This window comes from Mustela nivalis (genome assembly GCF_964662115.1).
Source record: "Mustela nivalis genome assembly, chromosome: 1".
Lineage (NCBI taxonomy): Eukaryota > Metazoa > Chordata > Mammalia > Carnivora > Mustelidae > Mustela > Mustela nivalis.
The window spans coordinates 114,134,269-114,152,577 of NC_139020.1; the positions used below are offsets into that span (position 1 = coordinate 114,134,269).

General features: G+C 46.9%; 1 protein-coding gene across 9 annotated transcripts in view; it reads left to right on the top strand.

Annotated features, from left to right (window-relative positions):
- Positions 1–18,309, top strand: part of BDH1 (3-hydroxybutyrate dehydrogenase 1) — a 47,694-nt gene that overhangs the window by 6,505 nt on the left and 22,880 nt on the right. For 5 of the 9 annotated variants that reach the window (XM_082700317.1, XM_082700322.1, XM_082700323.1 and 2 more), the window contains 3 exons: positions 8,268–8,394; positions 15,692–15,764; positions 16,420–16,530. In XM_082700317.1, coding sequence (XP_082556443.1) covers positions 8,303–8,394; positions 15,692–15,764; positions 16,420–16,530 — 276 coding nt within the window. In that variant the 5' untranslated portion in view covers positions 8,268–8,302. Of the gene's footprint in view, positions 1–42; positions 934–1,614; positions 1,727–4,871; positions 5,066–7,539; positions 7,609–8,267; positions 8,395–15,691; positions 15,765–16,419; positions 16,531–18,309 lie in introns of those variants that run through there. The other 4 variants (XM_082700324.1, XM_082700321.1, XM_082700320.1 and 1 more) reach the window with 4 other exon arrangements.

Consider the following 18,309-nt stretch of genomic DNA (forward strand, 5'->3'; position numbering starts at 1 on the left):
GTACCGAAGCTAGTAGTTCCAGTCCCAGGCTGGGACCGCCCCCTTCTTCACCGCGCCTCCCTCCTCCTGCCCCACGTTGCGTCCTCCGCCAAGCCCTGTCCTCAGGACTTGGGGAGTGCTGCCTCCCCTTTTCCCCCCACCGCCGCGGCCGGGGAAGGACGGTAGAGAGCGGTTAGGCTGCCGGTCCAACCGCCTTGAGCACGAGCTGAGCCTCCGGCTGCTGGAGGATCGAATAGGCAGCCGGACGGGGACGGGGAGTGGGGGTGGGGAGCATGGTGGAGGCGCCGCGGGGGCAGCCTGGGGATGGGATGCCTAGGTGGTGGTAGGCTGGGGCACGCCCAGTCGCGGGCGCCGACCGCCGGGCTTTGTCTGGGCGGTCCCTTCTCAGCCAATGGGAGCGCGGCTCGAGCCGAGCCCCTGGGCTCCCGCCTCCGGCCGGCGGGAAGGAACTGCGGCCCTGCGATTGGTTGCGCATCCCTCCGCGCGGAGTGGGGCTGGGTGGCGCGCGCGCTCGCGGGCGGCCCGGCTTCTGCTTGAGTCCACGAGCGTGCGAGAGAAGGTGTCCTGGCTGTCGGTCCGCAGCCGCTTCGGGGCGGGTTTGGCTCTGTTCGCGTCGTTGAGCCCTGCGCGTTTTTTTCCAGACCGTCGGCCAAAATCGGCCTCGAGTCAGCTGATGCAGTCACGGGCTAGCGCGGGTTGGGGGTGTAGTCGAAGCAAATCTTTCATTACTGACGGCTGCTCGCAGGCCTCCTGCAGCCGGGATCCTTCAGGACGCAGCATATGTCCTACTTCCTACCTGAGCCTTGGAGCCCGGCTTTGCATGGGTTTAAATACACCGCTGGCGAGCGTGGAAGCTGACCTTTGGAATTGCTGCAGATTTCATGCTCTCTCCATACACATATGCATAGAGTCTGTTTCCTGTCAGACACCAGAGTAGGTATTTTGGGGAAGGCGAAAGTCCGTGCTATAACACGTGGACCCTATCTGTGGGGAGCGCACAGTCCAGGTGGGAGTTGGTGGATAGGGGCTATGAGTGCTTATAAGCAGAAATACATCTAATACTTTTTGCTTAGGTAAGTGCTGTTCTACGTGCTATTACAGAGGCACAGAAGGAAAGGATGGAATGGAACTGTAGGCAAGAGATTGATTTTTTAAAGTCAGGGCATCAGGAAAGGCATCTTGGAGGAGTATTCTTTGAATCAGGACTTGGTCTTAGGAACAAGTCATATGTGGTATGGAATGAGCAAAACATGGAAACTGGAGAGTACAGGGCTTCTTGAGAGATGGTATAGCAAATGGTAATGAGTAGATGAGAAAATTATAGTGATTTGGAGGCCCAGGTGAGGTCCGGCTTGTATACCCTGATTTGAAATGTGGTAAGAACTTATGAATAGAATGGCTCTTTAATTTGTCAGGTGTTCTGTTATAATAATAATAATAATAATAATAGTTATTATTATTATTTGACATCTGCACCAAAAATCTTGGAAATACCTTTGATTTTTTGTTCTTGCACATTCTCCTTTAAATTTGTCCGTTAAATTATATGGGGCTCTACCTTCAATAGGTAGCCAGACTCTGACTACTTCTAGTTACCTTCATGGTTTCCACCAGGGCCCGCAACCCTTCTGTATATCTCCAGAGAGTACCTTTGCACATTTCACTGGACTTGTGCAGTGCACAACCTTTATGGCTATAAACTGGCTCTGGATTACTGCCTCAGCATGTAAATGGTCTCCCTGCTTTTGCCTTTGTTCATACTCAGTTTATTCTTAACCCAGTGAGGCTTATTGTATTAAAAAGTAAGTCTGATCATAGTATACCTCTGCCTAAAAGCCCCTTAAGTAATTCACATATTATGTGCCTACTGTGTAGAGGGCAGTGTTAGGTGTTGGGGGTATAACAGTGACCAAAGCAGACAAAATCCCCTGCTCTCAGAGTTTATGTTCTAATGGGACTGAAAGATAACAAATAAGATAAATAAGTACAGTGTGTATAATGTTAAAGTGTAGTAAGTCGGGGGTGGGGGGATAGAAGCAGGGGAAGAGGAATAGAAAATACCATGGTGGGGGTGATACATGGGGTAGCCAGAGAATGTCTTACTGGGGAAACATTTGAGTAAAAGATTAAAGTGTGGGAAGGAGCCCTGTGGATAATGAGGGGGAAGAATGTTCCAAGTAGAGGGAAAAGTAAGGGCAAAGTTTCCGAAGCAGGAGCTTACTTGTCATGTTCTAAGTATAGCAGGAAGGCCGTTGTAACCAAGGTGCAGAATGGTGGGGGCGGGGATGAAAACCCAGATTGTGGAGGGTCTTGGGGACAATCTACAGTGATTTTTTTGGCTTTTACTGCCAGCAAGAGTTTGGTGCCTGAATGACACGATCTGAGTTACATTTCACAGAATCCTGCAGGCCCGTGTCGAGCAGTGTCTGAAAGGGGACAAGGGTAGAAACAGGGAGCCAAAGTTGGGTGGTGACTGCAATAATCCGGGCAAGAAGTGAAGACGGCTTAGACAAGGATGATAGCAGAGGGCTCTAGATACATTGTGAAGGTGGAGTCAGGATTTGCTGACAGCTTGGCTGCAGAGTGCAAAATAAAGAAGGATTAAGAATGAAGAAGACAGGGGCGCCTGGGTGGCTCAGTGGGTTAAGCCACTGCCTTCGGCTCGGGCCCTGGTCTTAGGGTCCTGGGATTGAGTCCCGCATTGGGCTCTCCGCTCAGCAGGGAGCCTGCTTCCCTCTCTCTCTCTCTGCCTGCCTCTCCATCTACTTGTGATTTCTCTCTGTCAAATAAATAAATCTTAAAAAAAAAAATGAAGAAGACATAGAGAAACAGGTACTCAGTGCCATAGCACAAGCTTGATTTTGGACAGTTTTTTTTTTTTTTAAGATTTTTAATTTATTTATTTGACAGAGATCACATGTAGGCAGAGAGGCAGGCAGAGAGAGAGGCGGAAGCAGGCTCCCCGCTGAGCAGAGAGCCCGATGTGGAGCTCAATCCCAGGACCCTGAGTTCATGACCTGGGCCGAAGGCAGAGGCTTTAACCCACCACCAGGCGCCCCTGGATGGGTTATTATAAGTTATAATAGATAACCTATTAAACATTCCAGTGGAGTTGTTGCATGGGCAGGTGGCTATGTGAGTCTGGAGTTTGGAGGAGAAGGCTGGTTGGAGGGAAACATGTAGGAGTTGGTAACATATAAATCCTATTTCAAGCTCTGAGCACTCATGATGGGTGTGGGAAGAGTCCACCAGTGGAGCCCTGAGAGTCCCATCGTTTAGGGGTCTGACTTGAATTTGATAGGCGACCCCTATTATCCTACGGATGGAATGCCTGCTTAAGCTGGCACTTATGGCCATTTTGACAGCTCTAATACTTTCTCTTGGGGCAGGACAGATGAGAAGTGGAGAGGGGGAGACACGGTTTCCTGTTATCACTGCCAAGATCTATTGGCATTCTCAAAATGGGGCAAGCTTAAGAATTAGTAATAATGTTCTCTCTGCTTCTGTGCATTTTCACTGGTATTGTTTTGGCCACAAGGAACAGAGACTTTAAGTTTATTTCAAGTGCCTTATAGAGCACTTGAGGTCTTTATAGAGTCTCAGGTGCAGCTCTTTCAGGAGGAGGCTCTGCTGTTCTGTTTCTCTTGTTTCTCCCTGTCCATCTCTCCTCCTTGCTGCATGTGTGCCTGACTCTTCTCTCTGGAGGTTGGGTTTCTCCATCCTCTCTGGCTTCAGGGGCAGTGTAGCACAGCTGTCTCCCCCACCCCTACCTGCTGATCACTTGCCCCTGCTCCCCACCCCCAGGATGATTTGCATTCTTTCACAGCCACAGGGGTCAGAGGGATGGGTTCTCTCCCTGACCCAGTCCTCAGTGACCAGAAGGGAGGTCTCACTGGCCAACTGTAGCTGCGGAGGCCAAATCCTATGGGCGAGAGACAGGTCTGAGAGGGCAGGGATCGGGTGAGCAGGACAGACACCCGAAAGATCACCACTTCAGAGAGTGTTGGTGCTGTGTTATCTGAGGAGAGCTGACATCATCTGACTTTAATCAGGTGACTGGACTGTCTCTCAGACTAACGGAAGTGCCTGCGTTAGGTTTGTCTTCACTGAACTGGGCTGTATAGGTAAATCCTTGGCTTTTACTAAAGGTCTCTGTCACAGACAGCTGTATGAGTCACCTCTGCATCTGTGATAAAATGGTAGTGAGACCATTGTCGGCTTTATCATTTAATGTTCCTCTATAATGCTTTTAGACTTTGGGTCCAGAATAGTCCTCTCTCTAAGGAATAATGGTCATCTTTTTTGAATTAGGGCTTTAAGCCTTGGTAGGTTTCCCCTTTTGCATGGCCTTACGGAAGCCCTGTTAACTATGCAGTTAGCATGTGTAGCTGAGCTGGCCTGGAACTTTCAGGCAAGCCTGTGCTAAGTAACAAGAAGGGAAATAAATGGCCAAAGGAAAATATATCTCTCTCTCAGTAGGGATTTCAAACTCAAATGCCCATAGAATCCAGGAAGTTAACAAAGGTGATTGTGGGGAGGTTTAAGACAGATAGTAGGTGTAAACTTTGTGTTGTGTTAAAGCATAACTTAGCTGCATAGTTACATTACCTTTTAAAATACTAGGCTGGCCAAACAGAAACAGCCAGGTAGAGCACATTGGAGGCAGGCTGCTGGTTGTCAGACCTTCGAATTTCACTCAGAAGCTCACTGGTCTTAATCTCCTTAGTGTGGGGTTCCTACATAGGAACATTTCTTGCCTAAACCCATCCTGCCCTCCTCAGTAGGATAGGGGTTACTTTTCCCACGTGGTAGTGCCAAGACCCATCCAGACTTCATGTCTAAAGACACATACATTCTCTTTCCTGCCTAAGGCCTGCCTCCTGTGTTCCTGTTGCCTGCTGATGACCACTTTTTCCAAGGATTTCAGGATGGGGAATATCTGTCCCTTGCAAGAGAGACCTTGATCCTAATCCACAGGAATGCAACCAGCTTCGTTCTCCGAGAGTTAGTCCTGGGGAGCCCAGCACTGGGGCGAGGATACACACACTATTTTTTTGGAGAGAAGGTACTTCCACAGGTTATGTGTGGGTGCCACATTGAAAATGGAAAGAGGGTGCCCTGGAGAGTAGACCCAGGTGCTCTTAGTATTAGAAAAGTTTTTCCCTTGGGATGCATGGTCATTCAGCAAGTTAAGTGGAGAGTCTGCTTCTCCTTCTCCCTCTGCCCTTCCCTCTGCTTGTGCAGCACCTCTCTCTCTCTCTCTCAAATAAAAAAATAAAATCTTTAAAAAGAAAAGAAAAGAGAGGAAAAGAACACTTCCTCCCAGATTCCAGATTGGCATGTAAGCATCTTGATTTCATGACAGTATCTTATAAGTTTGGTCCCTGGCAGTCAAGTCCTCTGTGCCAAGTTCCCCTGGGGCAGCTGACTGGGTTCAAGGCCCAGGAGACTGTCCCCGTCGCACCTCCCCCAAAGGTGCTCTGCCTTCTTGCCACACGCACCTCTTCCAGCCACCTGTTTCCAAACCAAAAGGCAAGTGAGGGCTTTTCAAGTTTGAGAATTTCATATTTACAGAGAAGAAAGCCCAGCACCAGGCATTAAGATGGCAAACATCCCCGAAGCCCACATGGGAATCCCACGGCCTGTAGCACTGTGTTTGCCATGGGGAAAGCAACATGTTTTAGAAATTTAAAAAGGAAGAAGAGATCTAAAATCCTACCATTCTGTGTGTCAGAGACAATGTCACCAAGAATGCATTATTCGGTGCGCCTGGGTGGCTCAGTGGTTTGGGCTGCTGCCTTCGGCTCGGGTCATGATCTCAGGGTCCTGGGATCGAGCCCCGCATCGGGCTCTGCTCCGCAGGAAGCCTGCTTCCCTCTCTCTTTCTCTCTCTCTGCCTGCCTCTCTGCCTACTTGTGATCTCTGTCTGTCAAATAAATAAATAAAATCTTAAAAAAAAAAAAGTGCATTATTCAAAGGGCCGAGTTTTCTTGTATTATAAGCTATTTTTACTTGAGCACTTTCCCATAGTGCTGACTTGAGGGAAAATAAAATTGAAAGCAGCCCTCTGTGTGGAGATAATACCGAAGTCGTCTCTGCCACAGGCACTGAGCAGAAGGGATGAAGGGCTTTAATTATAGACCGCTGGATTTGGAGCGTCCCAGTGGCAGTGGGCTCAGACTCCAGTCCTGAGGGGAGAGGCTGAGGTGCCTGAGCTAGGCCCGCTCAGCCGCAGGGCCGGAGGAGGGGCACACCGCGGAGCCTCTGTGCCCCATGGCCTTGTGCCTTCTCTGAAGGGCCGGTTTGGGCTCTGTGTTGTTATTGCCTGCCGAGTGCTGGCTGTGGTAACTCCAGTTTTGGCTGTAGGCCACCTTTCTACACACTGCTCATCCCCACTCTCACTGAACGCCTCCTTTGTGTTAGGCTTCTTCTGGGCATGAGGGATGTGGACAAGACTCCTGTCCCCTCCGAGCTTACGATCCAGAAGGGGAGGATAAAGTAAAGAAACATGGTGGTTTGGGATTGAAGAATGATCTTACAGAGAGCAGGCTGTGTGTGCTGCCTGGGGGATCTGGGACAGCCCCTCTGAAGTCCGAAGAGTCAGAAGGACTCGGCTACCTAGAGTGAGGAAGGAGCAAAGCCTGGGGCCCTGAGTCAGGAGAGAGCTTGGCACACATACCAGAAGCTTTCAGAAGGTCAGTGTGGCCCAGGGTAGTGTGGTACCCGAGGAGGTTGGGAAGGGAGGCAGAGGCCTGTGCCCAGCAGGCATGGAGAAGAGGCTTTTAGGCAAAGAAGTCACATAAGTTGACTGATTATACACACACGCACACACACACATACATATAAACATATGATATGATATTATAAATACATTTATATTTATATTTAAGACTTTATTTACCTGAGAGAGAGGCAGAGAGCATGAGTAGGGGAAGGGAGATGCAGACTCCCCGTGGAGCAGGGATCCTGTTGGGAGGCTCAATCTGAGGACCCTGGGATCATGACCTGAGCCGAAGTTTAACCGACCAAGCCACCCAGGCCCCCACTTGATGGATCTATAAAGATCTTTCTGAGTACAGTGCTGAGAATACCGTGGTGAGGAGGGACAGGAGTGGAAGGAGTGCCGCGTAATGCAGGAAGGATCACACAGGCCAAGTGATCCCTATTTGTTTCCCTTTCTTAAGGATTGAACAGATCAGACAACTCCACCTGCCGCCCACAGTGAACTGTGCGGTGGCTGGCTAGATAGATAACAAATTGCTTCTCTACCAAGTGGCCCTGTTTGCTGGTCATCAGTTGGGTTCAGGTGGCAGCACGAGGGCCCGGAGGAGCTGCCTCCCAGGCACAGCCCCGTTCCCAATAACAATGGTGGAATAAACCACAGGCAGATGTGCAAACGAGAGGCTAGGATGGTCCACCAGGAAAAGACCAGCAGCTCCTCTGGCTGTGGTTGCCTTGCTCAGCTTCCTCCTGGCTTCCACTCCCCACCCCCTTCACCCCTTCACTCCTACCCCTTTACCCCCGCCCTCCAGCCAGGAGGGCCACTAAGGCACACAGCAGTCAACAGTTAATTGTGCACAGCTAGTCCTGGTGCTGAGTAGCCTTAAGGTAACTTAAGGTGACACCCTGTGGTACATGGCCTTGTTGCAATTCAGTTGATGTGACTTTAGAAGAGGGTGGTGGAGGGGTGTGAGACTCAGTGTGTGTGTGTTTTAATTAAGGTTGATGGAAGTGTGTCTCACCATCTAGCTCCAGGCTCCAGGCTCCAGAGCTACTGCTGAGTTGAGCGTCAGAGCCAGACCCTGTGTGTGGTGGGCTGGGGGAGAAAGGGGCTGGGTGGAGCCCAGTGATTTGTGCGGGGCTGGAAGAGCTGCACTTGGAGGCCCGTGGCCAAACAGCATGCAGGCTGATGTCCGGGGTCACCACAGACTGATGATCTGCTGATTATGGGGAACACAGATGAGAATAGGGCTCCGTGAGGCTCCATGACCCATGGAGTGGGTCCTCAAGTGTCCCCTGTGGTTACTACTTCACTTGGTTGTCAGATCAACAGTCCTGTCCCACCTTCTCACCTTATAGGTAGGTGACAGCCCGCCCACGGTTGCCCAAGGAGGTGGTGGCACAGCCAGAACTAGAACGCATTTCCTGACTCTTTCCATCACAGGAAGTAGCAGCTTTGTGAGGGATGTGCAGGAGGACCCTGCCTCAGCCCTGAAGGGTACGCCCATGGAGACAAGACAATGCTGAGTGTGCATTTTGTGTTTCAGAACCGACCAGAAGGAGATCCACCATTCTACCTCTCATGGCCACCATGCTGTCCACCCGCCTCTTCAGACCCCTGTCACAGCTGCCGGGGAGAACCCCGAGTTGCTATGACAGAGAAAATGGAACAAGGTAAGAAGCGAAAGGCTGGAGGTGCCCTTGAGGGTCACAGTTTGTGAGCAACACAGAGTTTGTCACACATGGATCTGCAGGAGGCAAGAAGGCCTGACTCTCAAAAGATGTCTGTCAGTTCCTGCTGTCACCAGCAGAGGAAACAAAGGTGTCCTCAGAAGACAAAGACCTTCACAGGGCACAGAAGAGCTTTCATCCCTGCTTTGTGTTTTTCAGCTTTTTCTTTTGAAATAATTGCCGTTATGTGAAAGCTGCAGAAGGAGTACAGAGAGTTCCTGTATCTCCTTCACCTCACTTCCCTGTATGTTGACCTCTCGCAAACCGTAGCGCAACCATATAAACCAGGAAGTGACCGCTGCAGTAATACCGGTGAACTAATCTGCTGATGCAGATTTCACCAAGTGGCCTACTAATGGACCTTTACTGGTCCCGGGTATAAACCAGGCTCCCACAGTACCTTTAGTAGTCATGGGTCCTCAAACTCTTCCTACTGGGGATGATTCTTTAGTCTTGGTTGTTCATGACCTTGCCACTTTGGAAGAATGTTAGTTAGGGTTTGTGTGGTGTTTCTTTGTATGTACATTCACGTGTGTGTGTTTGGAAGGATCCCCCTTAAGTGAGGTGATGCCCCACTTGGAACATTGCATCAGGAGGCATAGAGTTTTTTTTTAAGATTTTATTTATTTGACAGAGAGAGAGAGAGTACACGCAACGGGAGTGGCAGGCAGAGGGAGAGGGAGAAGCAGACTCCCCGATGAACAAGGAGCCTGATGCAGGACTTGATCCCAGGATCATGACCTGAGACAAAAGCGGATGCTTAACTGACTGAGCCACCCAGGTGCCCCAGAAGGCATAGAATGTTGATGTGTTTCAATCCTTTGATCACTTGGATAATTGCTGTATTTAAATCTTACACATGAAACCAGTTAATTAAAATGTCCCAAGGTTTCCCAGAATGGTTTGAGTGATTTAGAGAAAGCATTAAGTACAAATTAAATAAGTAGCTCTTCTTTGAGAACTTCTGGAATTGCCTTTTCCAAGGGGATTCAGAGTGCTCTATTACCCCATTTTCTTCTTTTGCAGCCAGAGCAAGGAAAAAACAATATGCTTTCTATTCGTTTATATTTGAGAGGAGTGAAATTAAGGGTCAGGTGAAATGTAAAGTCTCAGCAGCTAGAAAATCAATGGATATTTTCTCTGCCAATAAATAAGTCTGTCTGGAAGAACATGCATTTAGGCTTTTAGGACCATTTGCTTAATAGCATTTCCATGGGCTGCAGAGGCTTGGTTGGAAACAGGCTTCAACTAGCAGAGGACATCATAGAAGAGGAGAATGAAATGGCCTTTCCCACAAGGTCCGCATCCCCTGGAAGGGGGAATGGAGCCCAGCTCTCTTGAAGGACTCTGACCTGACAGCCTGCCCTACTTACTGGCTCTGCACAGCCCTCGGATTTTGAGTTTCTGGCTTCGGTAGAAGGCTCTGGTGCTGGCCCCGGAGAGGTGAATTACTGATCATTTCCCACCTCCGGGATCCTGGTTACACAAACCAGCTGGGCCAGTGCTCAGCTCCGCCTGCTTGGGCCTGACATGCAATACTTCAGGAGAGCCTGATCTGGGCAGAATGGAGAAGGGTGCCTTTATCCCTTCCAGCCTTGGCTCCTGTAGATTCCCTTAGCCGCCATATCCCTTCTGATTCGTGGTTGACTGGACTGTATTGTTTTTGCATATGCTGCCGCGTGAGGCCATATTTCTCCCAGGCTGCACTCTATCACTGACATTTGTCCCTCCTAGACCCCATCATCTTGGTATCGTCAGCCTGTCCAATTACTTAATCATGACTCCTTGCTACAGAAAGCTGGGTTATTGTGGCTGATTCATGATGGAAGAGACACAGATTGGTAAGATGGAGAAGAAGCCAGAATTGATGCCCTGGCCAGCATGGGGTGGTGTTTTAGATGGCCCGGCAAGTTCCTGGATGCTCTGGGGACCAGGAGGTTCTTCCACAGACCCTTGGGGGAAGTGCTGGGTTGTACCTCCTCTGCCCCATCTGATTGCACTTGTAGGTTAGGACAGCAGTCAGCGAGGTCTTCTCTGAATGTGGCTGCTGCCTCTTTGGGGTTCTACCCCGCAGAAAACTGTCCTGAGCTGAACTTGTACACACCTGCAAGATGAGCATGGCGGCTGGAGTAAGGGGTGGGTTGACCTGCAGCTTGCTGCCACCTCTTCCTGCTGAATCAGAGTGTTAATGGGAGGGACCTGGGAGTGTGCATTTTAACATGGTTCCCAGATGCCTGTCAACTGAAGTTTGAGAATGGAGGTAGCGAGGCCTTCCCAGGTCCAGGGACCCTCTAGACTGAGAAGCAATCCCAAGCTGGGCATCCTGCCACGTCTGCAATGGCTATGGGGCAAAGGGTGGGAGGCCAAGCTGTCCCCAGCAGGATACTCTGGTGTTGTGGAAGCTTCCCCATGCTAACACTGGCTCCCTTCACTCACCTTGTCAGGGTTCTGCCTCTTAGTGGTAGGTGTGGAGGGGTGGAGCGTTGTGCTCTTTGGAGAGGAGGAAATCTCCACTGACAGCTGGGTTTGATCTGTAGAGCTTACTGTAAGACACCCAAAGAGAGTCAAGTTTGGGCCCGAAAAATATTTGAGAATGGGCAGGTAGATTAGAAAAAATCTGGCAGCAAGTCAGTTTGAAATAAACTTTCTCTTGCTGTGACCTTTCTGTTACTTTTTATAGTGTCAAGTAGCACAAAGGGAACTTGCAGGGAAAGAACACATAAAATCTGGTCCAGGAGAGACACATTCTTTTTGCAGATTAACCCCTGGGGTCTTGGGGAAAACAGTGATTCTCTTTGAATAAAGTCATTTAACTACCTTTGGGTGTACTAACCATACCATTCTGCTCACACTTAAGACGGCCATGCTCCAGGACTTAAAATCCGAAGAGACTCTGCTGTGGCTATTCAAAAGGACAGGAGTTTACTTTGGCTGACTTTCCTAGTGGACCCTCGTTTCTGTCTAGTGAACCCATTGTTCTTAAGAATGTTGGATAACACATTTAAAAAAAAGTATTTTTGTAGGGGCAGAGAGAGTGGGAGAACCAGACTCCCCTGCTGAGCAGGGAACCTGACACGGGGCTCAATCTCAGGACACTGAAATCAAGACCTGAGCTGAAGGCAGCTGCTTCACTGACTGAGCCACCCAGACACCCCGGGATAATACATTTTTATGAATATTTTAAAAGCTTTTTGTTTTGAATAGGTAATATATTCACATAGTACAAAATAGTACATAGTAAAAAGCAAATTTATCTCCTACCTCCTCTCCCCTGTTAACCAGCTGCTCAGGTGACCCTGCCACCTCCATTTAATGTTTCTGGTTTAGTATTCATTTAAAAATTAACTGTACTTTGGAGCACCTGGGCGGCTCACTTGGTTAAGCATCTGCCTTGGGCTCAGGTCATGATCTCAGGTCCTGGGATTAAGCCCCATGTCAGGCTTCCTGCTCAGCTGGGTGTCTGTTTCTCCCTCTCTCTCTGCCCCTTCCCCCTCTCTTGCTCTCTCTCTCCTCTCAAATAAATAAATAAAATTTATAAAAATAGCTTAAAAAAACCGAACAGTACTTATCCTTCTGGAAAGATGGAGTAGATATATTTTTCTCTGTTCCTCCCATTGGATACAACTAAAGCCCCCAGTTTATATAAAAAGGCATAACAAGACTCTAGAAGATGGGGAGAAGAAGATGGATCAGCTAGGGACCTTGGGGCCCAAGAAACAACACAGTGATGAGCCCTTTAGGTTTTCTTTGCCCTTCACCTGGAGCTGAAGTGGCTGGCAGCACAGAAATGACAGCTTAGGACAAAAAGCCCCAGTAGGAGCCTGCTCTCTCAGAAAACTGGAGACAGTAATTGCTCTACTCCCCCCAAACACCACAGGAAGTGCTGTGGCTCCACCCCTCCCTGCACCTGCAAAAGCTGTACTGAGCTTCCACTTCCAGTTCACCCCAGCTGTAGTGGGGTACCCCAGTCCCTTCAGTAGAGGTAGTATCCGAGAACGCCAAGGAGGGGCCAGGCCTTTTGTTCCTACCCAGCGGTAATCAGGCACCCTGCCTGCTTGGGTGGGAGTCCGGGAGAGTCAGGACTTCACCAGTCTCCCAGCAGTAATGAGACCCCACACTCCATGCATGTGGGGAGCAGTAGTGAGACCCTCCAGCCCCTCCCAGCCAGGCAGTAGGAGTGGAGACCTCGTAGGGAACTCCATCCCTACCCAGCACTACCACTTCCCAGTTTAGTTTATGAAAGTAGTTCTACCCTGATTCCCTAGCCAGACAAAGACTGCACAAAAAAAGAGACCCGTGCACTAATATTCCTCATGAATAGAGATGCGAAAATCTTAAAATATTAGCAAATAGAATTCAGCACTACATAAAAATAGAAACTGTGAAAAATGGGTTTGTTCCAGGAATTGAAATAACACACAAAAACAATGTATTTTTATAGCCTGGCAATGAACTTGAGGATGTCAAAATTTAAAACAATACCATTTAAAATGCTCAAAAAAATGAGATACAGAGGTATAAATACAGTAAGCATGCACAGGATTGGTATTGCAGAAAACTGTACCATGCTGATGAAAGAAATCAATGGTCTAAATAAATGGAGACCCATACTAAGTTCAGGGATTGAAGAACTTGAAAAAGTAAAAATATCAGTTTCACCCAAATTGATACAGGAGTTTAGCACAATCTCTATCAAAATTACAGTCAGATTTTTGTGGATAAGGACAAGATTGTTTGAAAATTTATAGGACTAAACAAGGGAAATAAAATAGCAAAAACAGTTTTGAAAAACTGTTTTTCTTTTGAAAAAGAAAAATAAGATGGGAGCAGATAGCTCAATGAAATCTAAGAGAGAATCCAGAAACAGACCCGCACAAATATCTCCAACTGATGTTTGACAAAGGCACAAAAGCAATTCAAGGCAGAAAAGTGTACATTTCCAAAACAAAACAAAACAAAAACGTTCTGGAGCAGTTGGACATTTATAAGCAAAAAAAATAAACTTTGACCCATGTCTTACATTGTATACAAACTTAAAATGGATCATGGACCTAAAATGTCAAACATAAAACTATCAAACTTTTAGAAAAGAAATCAAGAGAAAATCTTGGGTTCTGGGATAAGCAAAGAATTCTAAAACTTGACAACAAAAGTGTGACCCGTACAAGGAAACATTGCTATATCAGACTTCATCCAAATGAAACACGTTCCTTCTGCAAAAGACCTTGTGAAGAGGAAGAAAAGACAGCTTGCCCAATAGGAGAAAATATTTGCATCCTGCATATGTAACAGAGGACTAGCCTCTAAAACCTGTAAAGAACTCTCAGAGCTCAGTAGTGAAAGAACAATACAATACAATTAGAATATGGACCAAAGAGGGGCACCTGGTTGGCTCACACAGTAGAGCCATATCTTGATCTCAGGGTTTTAAGATCAAGCCCCACACTGGAGATTATTTGAAGATAAAATATTTTCTTCTTTTTTCTTTCTTTTTTTAAAGAAGAATATGGACAAAAGATACGAAGAGACATTTTACTAAAGAGGATACACAGATGGCAAATAAGCACAGGCAAAGATGTTCAATGTCGGGGCACCTGGGTGGCTCAGTGAGTTAAGCCTCCGCCTTCGGCTCAGGTCATGATCTTAGGGTCCTGGGATAGAACTCTGCATTGGGCTCTCTGCTCAGTGGAGAGCCTGCTTCCCCACTCCCATACCCCCCTGCTTACTTGTGATTTCTGTCTGTCAAATAAATAAATAAAATCTTAAAAAAAAAAAAAGAAAAGATGTTCAATGTCATTAGCCATCTGAGAAATGCACATTGAAACCACCATAATCAACATGACTAAAATAAAAAAAATTGTGACACCACCAAATGCTGGTGAAGATATAGAGAAAGTAGATCACTCATCCCTTGGGGCTGGGAATGTAGAATGCTCGCTGCTCTGGAAAGCAGTTTGACAGTTTCTTAAAATCTAACTACGCATTTGCTGTATGACCCAGCAATGGTTCCCCTAGGTACTTACTTAAGAGAGCAGACTTGTACCAGAACTTACACAGGAATGTTCATAGTTGCTCTATTTGTAATAACCCTAAACCGGAAACAGCATGGATGCCCTTGAATAGTTGAATGGTTAGGGGTGCCTGAGTTGGTAGAGTTTGCGACTCAATCTCAGAGTTGAGCACGAGCCCCACATTGGGCATGGAGCCTACCTAAAAACAAAAATGAGCCAACAAAGATAATTGATAGTTAAAAAAACTGTAGTATACCCATACCATCGAAAACAATTTAGCAATAAGAAGACAAATTATTGATACGTGCAACAATCTGGTTGAATCTCCAGAAAATTATTGAGTGAAAAGGCAATCCCAAAAGGTTATATACTGTGTGACTCCATTTATATAACATTGTTGAAAGGACAAAATGATAGAGATGGACAGCAGATTAGTGGTTAAGGAGGACGTGGAGTGGACAGGAATGGGTGTGGCTCTAAAAGGGTAACGGGATCCTTGTGGTGACAGAAATGTGCTGTATTTTCACTGCATCTGTTCCAATATCCTGATTGTGATATGGTGCTATAAGTTTGCAAAATGTTACCACTGGGGGAAATTGGGTAATAAGTTACTTGGCGTCTTTCTGTGTTATTTCTTAACTGCATTTGAATCTATAATTATTTCAAAACAAAAGTTTAGTTGAAAAAAACTAACAGGGGATGCCTGGGTGGCTCAGTGTGTTAAAGCCTCTGCCTTCGGCTAAGGTCATGATCTCAGGGTCCTGGGATCGAGCCCTGCACTGGACTCCCTGGTCAGTGGGGGACCAGCTTTCCCCCTCCCTCTGCCCTTCCCCCCACTCATGTTTTCTCTCTGTCTTTCTCCAATGAATAAAATCTTTAAAAAAAAAAAAAAAAGGAAAGAAAACTATCGGGAAGCAGCATAAAACCGAGGTGAAGACATTGAATTTGCAGAAGGCTCTGGTAACAAAGCTGTATTGCCAGAGGGTGATTGCTACACAGTGGCAAAAATGGCCACTGCACCTGCTGGCTGACTTTGTTGCAGCCTAGCAAGCCTGGCAGACAGAGTTAGGACCATCTTCCCCAGTAGTACCAGCAGATTGTCCTCAGTGGCTTGGGGTAGGGAGCCATGGGGGCCGCACTGGTGGCTGAGGGTCCTCTGAGTTGTTTGTCCTGGGAGTGAGGTGCAGGTAGGAGCACAGCCTTTGCTCACGGCTCCTCTTCTCCCGCAGGCGCTCGCTGCTGTTTTACTCCGCCTCTCTGGTCCCTAGCAGCCGTCGTGCTTATTCCGATGAGGTGAAGCCGGTGAGTGGCAGCCCCACTATGGTGGTCACAACCCTTCCCTAGGGGCCCCCAGCCCTGGGCCACTCAGAGCGGGACTTCAGTGCCCCTGGGATGCTTGGAACCACTTTCTCACTCTCTTAACCGCCCCACCCCCACCACAGGTGAAGTTAGGGGTTAAGAGTTCAGATTTGGGATTCTCTCTCTTCCAGCTTTACCACAGGCTGACTACTTTGGGCATTTAGAAAATATGTCTCCTCATTTGTAACCTGGTGTAATAATGCTACTTACTGTGTAGAGTTACTGTGGGGTTTTAAATAAGAAAAATGTGTGCGGAGTGCCTTGCACAGAGTAAGAAATTATAAATACTGTGGTGATGGGGGGTGGTGATGCTGGGGGTTGTAGATGAGGAAACTGAGGTCCAGAAGGGGGCCATGACTTCCCCAGGTAGCGTTGTCAGTTGGTGGCAGAATTTGGGTTAGAACCTCGTCTCCCGATTTGGAGTGCCAAGCATTCTCTGCTCTATTATGGTGCTTCTCTAAGAGCCAAGGGCAGGTGGGCAGGGCTGGGACTGGCCCACTCAGGAAGCACTAATTGTCACTGCCCAGAGGAGGTTTGCTTGGTCACTATGCTTTTGGGATCCTGGGTTCCTAATGTGGGGTCTGATCTTCTGAAATAGGTTGGCAGCAAAGCCGTCCTGGTCACAGGCTGTGACTCGGGATTTGGGTTCTCCTTGGCCAAGCATCTGCATTCAAAAGGCTTCCTTGTGTTTGCTGGCTGCTTGATGAAGGTAAGACAAGGGTCATTTTTGTCACCATCGTCCTTTACATAGTTACTATTTTGTAGGGTTTTAAAAATTGTAGTAAAATACACGAAACATAAAATTTACCTTAACTTTTTTGTTTTGTTTTTTTTTTTGTTTTTTTTTTTGAGAGAAAGAGAGTGGGATGGGGAGGGGTAGAGGGGGAGGGAGAGAGTGAGAATCTTTTTTTTTTTTTTTTTAAAGATTTTATTTATTTATTTGACAGACAAAGATCACAAGTAGGCAGAGAGACAGGCAGAGAGAGAGGAGGAAGCAGGTTCCCTGCTGAGCAGAGAGCCTGATGCGGGACTCGATTCCGGGACCCTGGGATCATGACCTGAGCCAAAGGCAGAGGCTTTAACCCACTGAGCCACCCAGGCGCCCCAAGAGTGAGAATCTTAAGTAGGCTCCACACCTGGTATAGAACCCAATGGTGGGCTTGATCTCATGACCCCGAGATCGTGACCTGAGCCAGAATCACGAGTTGGACACTTAACCGACTGAGCCACCCAGGCGCCCCTACGTCTTAACCATTTTTAAGTGTATTGTTCGGTGGTATTAAATAGATTCACATTGTTGTACAACCATTACTCCCATCCATCCCCATAACGTTTTCATCTTGTAAAACTGAGACTGTACCCAATAATAATAACTGTCCATTTTCCCTTCTGTCTACCCCCTGGCAACCACCACTACAATTTCTGTTTTTATGAATTTATCTAAGTACCTCATATAAGTAGAATTTTATAGTATTTGTCTTTTTTGTGACTGGCTTATTTCACTTGGCATAATGTCCTCGAAGTTTATCCCTATTGTAATATATTACAGAATATGTTTCCTTTTTAAGGCTGACTAATAGTCCATTACATGTCTATATCACATTGTGCTTATCCATTCATCTGTCATTGGACACTGGGGTTGCTTCCAACTTTTAGCTATTGTGAAAAAGGATGCTACAAACATGGATGTATGAGTATCTCTTTAAGACCCTGCTTTCAATTCTTCTTGGTATACACCCAGAACTAGAGTTGTTAGATCTCATGGTAATTCTGTTTTTAACTGAGAAACTGCCATATTGTTTTCCACAGTGGCTGCACCATTTTACGTTCTCATCGACAGTGTACAAGGATTCCAGTTTTTCCACATCCTTACCAAAACTTGTGTGTGTGTTTTTTTTTTTTTTTTGTAGCTATTTTAAGGCTGAGGTTAGTATCTCATTGTAGTTTTGATTTGCATTTCCCTAATGATTAGTGATGTTGAGCATCTTTTCATGTGCTTATTGGTCATTCATATATCTTCTTTGGAGAAATGTCTATTCAATTTCTTTGCCCAGTTTTAAACTGGATTGTTTGTTTGTTGTTATTATTGTTGAGTTTTAGGACTTATATATTCTGGATATAAATTCCTTATCAGATATATGATTTGTACATATCATCTCCCATTCTACGGGTTGTTTTTTTATTCCATGGGTAGTGTGTCTTGATGTACAAAATTTAAAAATTTTTATGAGGTCTGATCTGCCAATTTCTTCTTTTGTTACCTGTGCCTTTCATGTCATGTCCAAAAAATCATTGCTAAATGCAAAGTTGTGACGCTTTTGTTCTGTTTCTTCTAAGCACTTTATTTTGGGGGGTCTTATATTTAGGCCCATGATCCATTTCAAATTAATTTTTGTATGTGGTATTAGGTAAGGGTCCAGCTTCTTTCTTTTGCATGTGGACACCCAGTTTTCCCAGCACCATTTGTTGGAAATACTGTCCTTTCCCC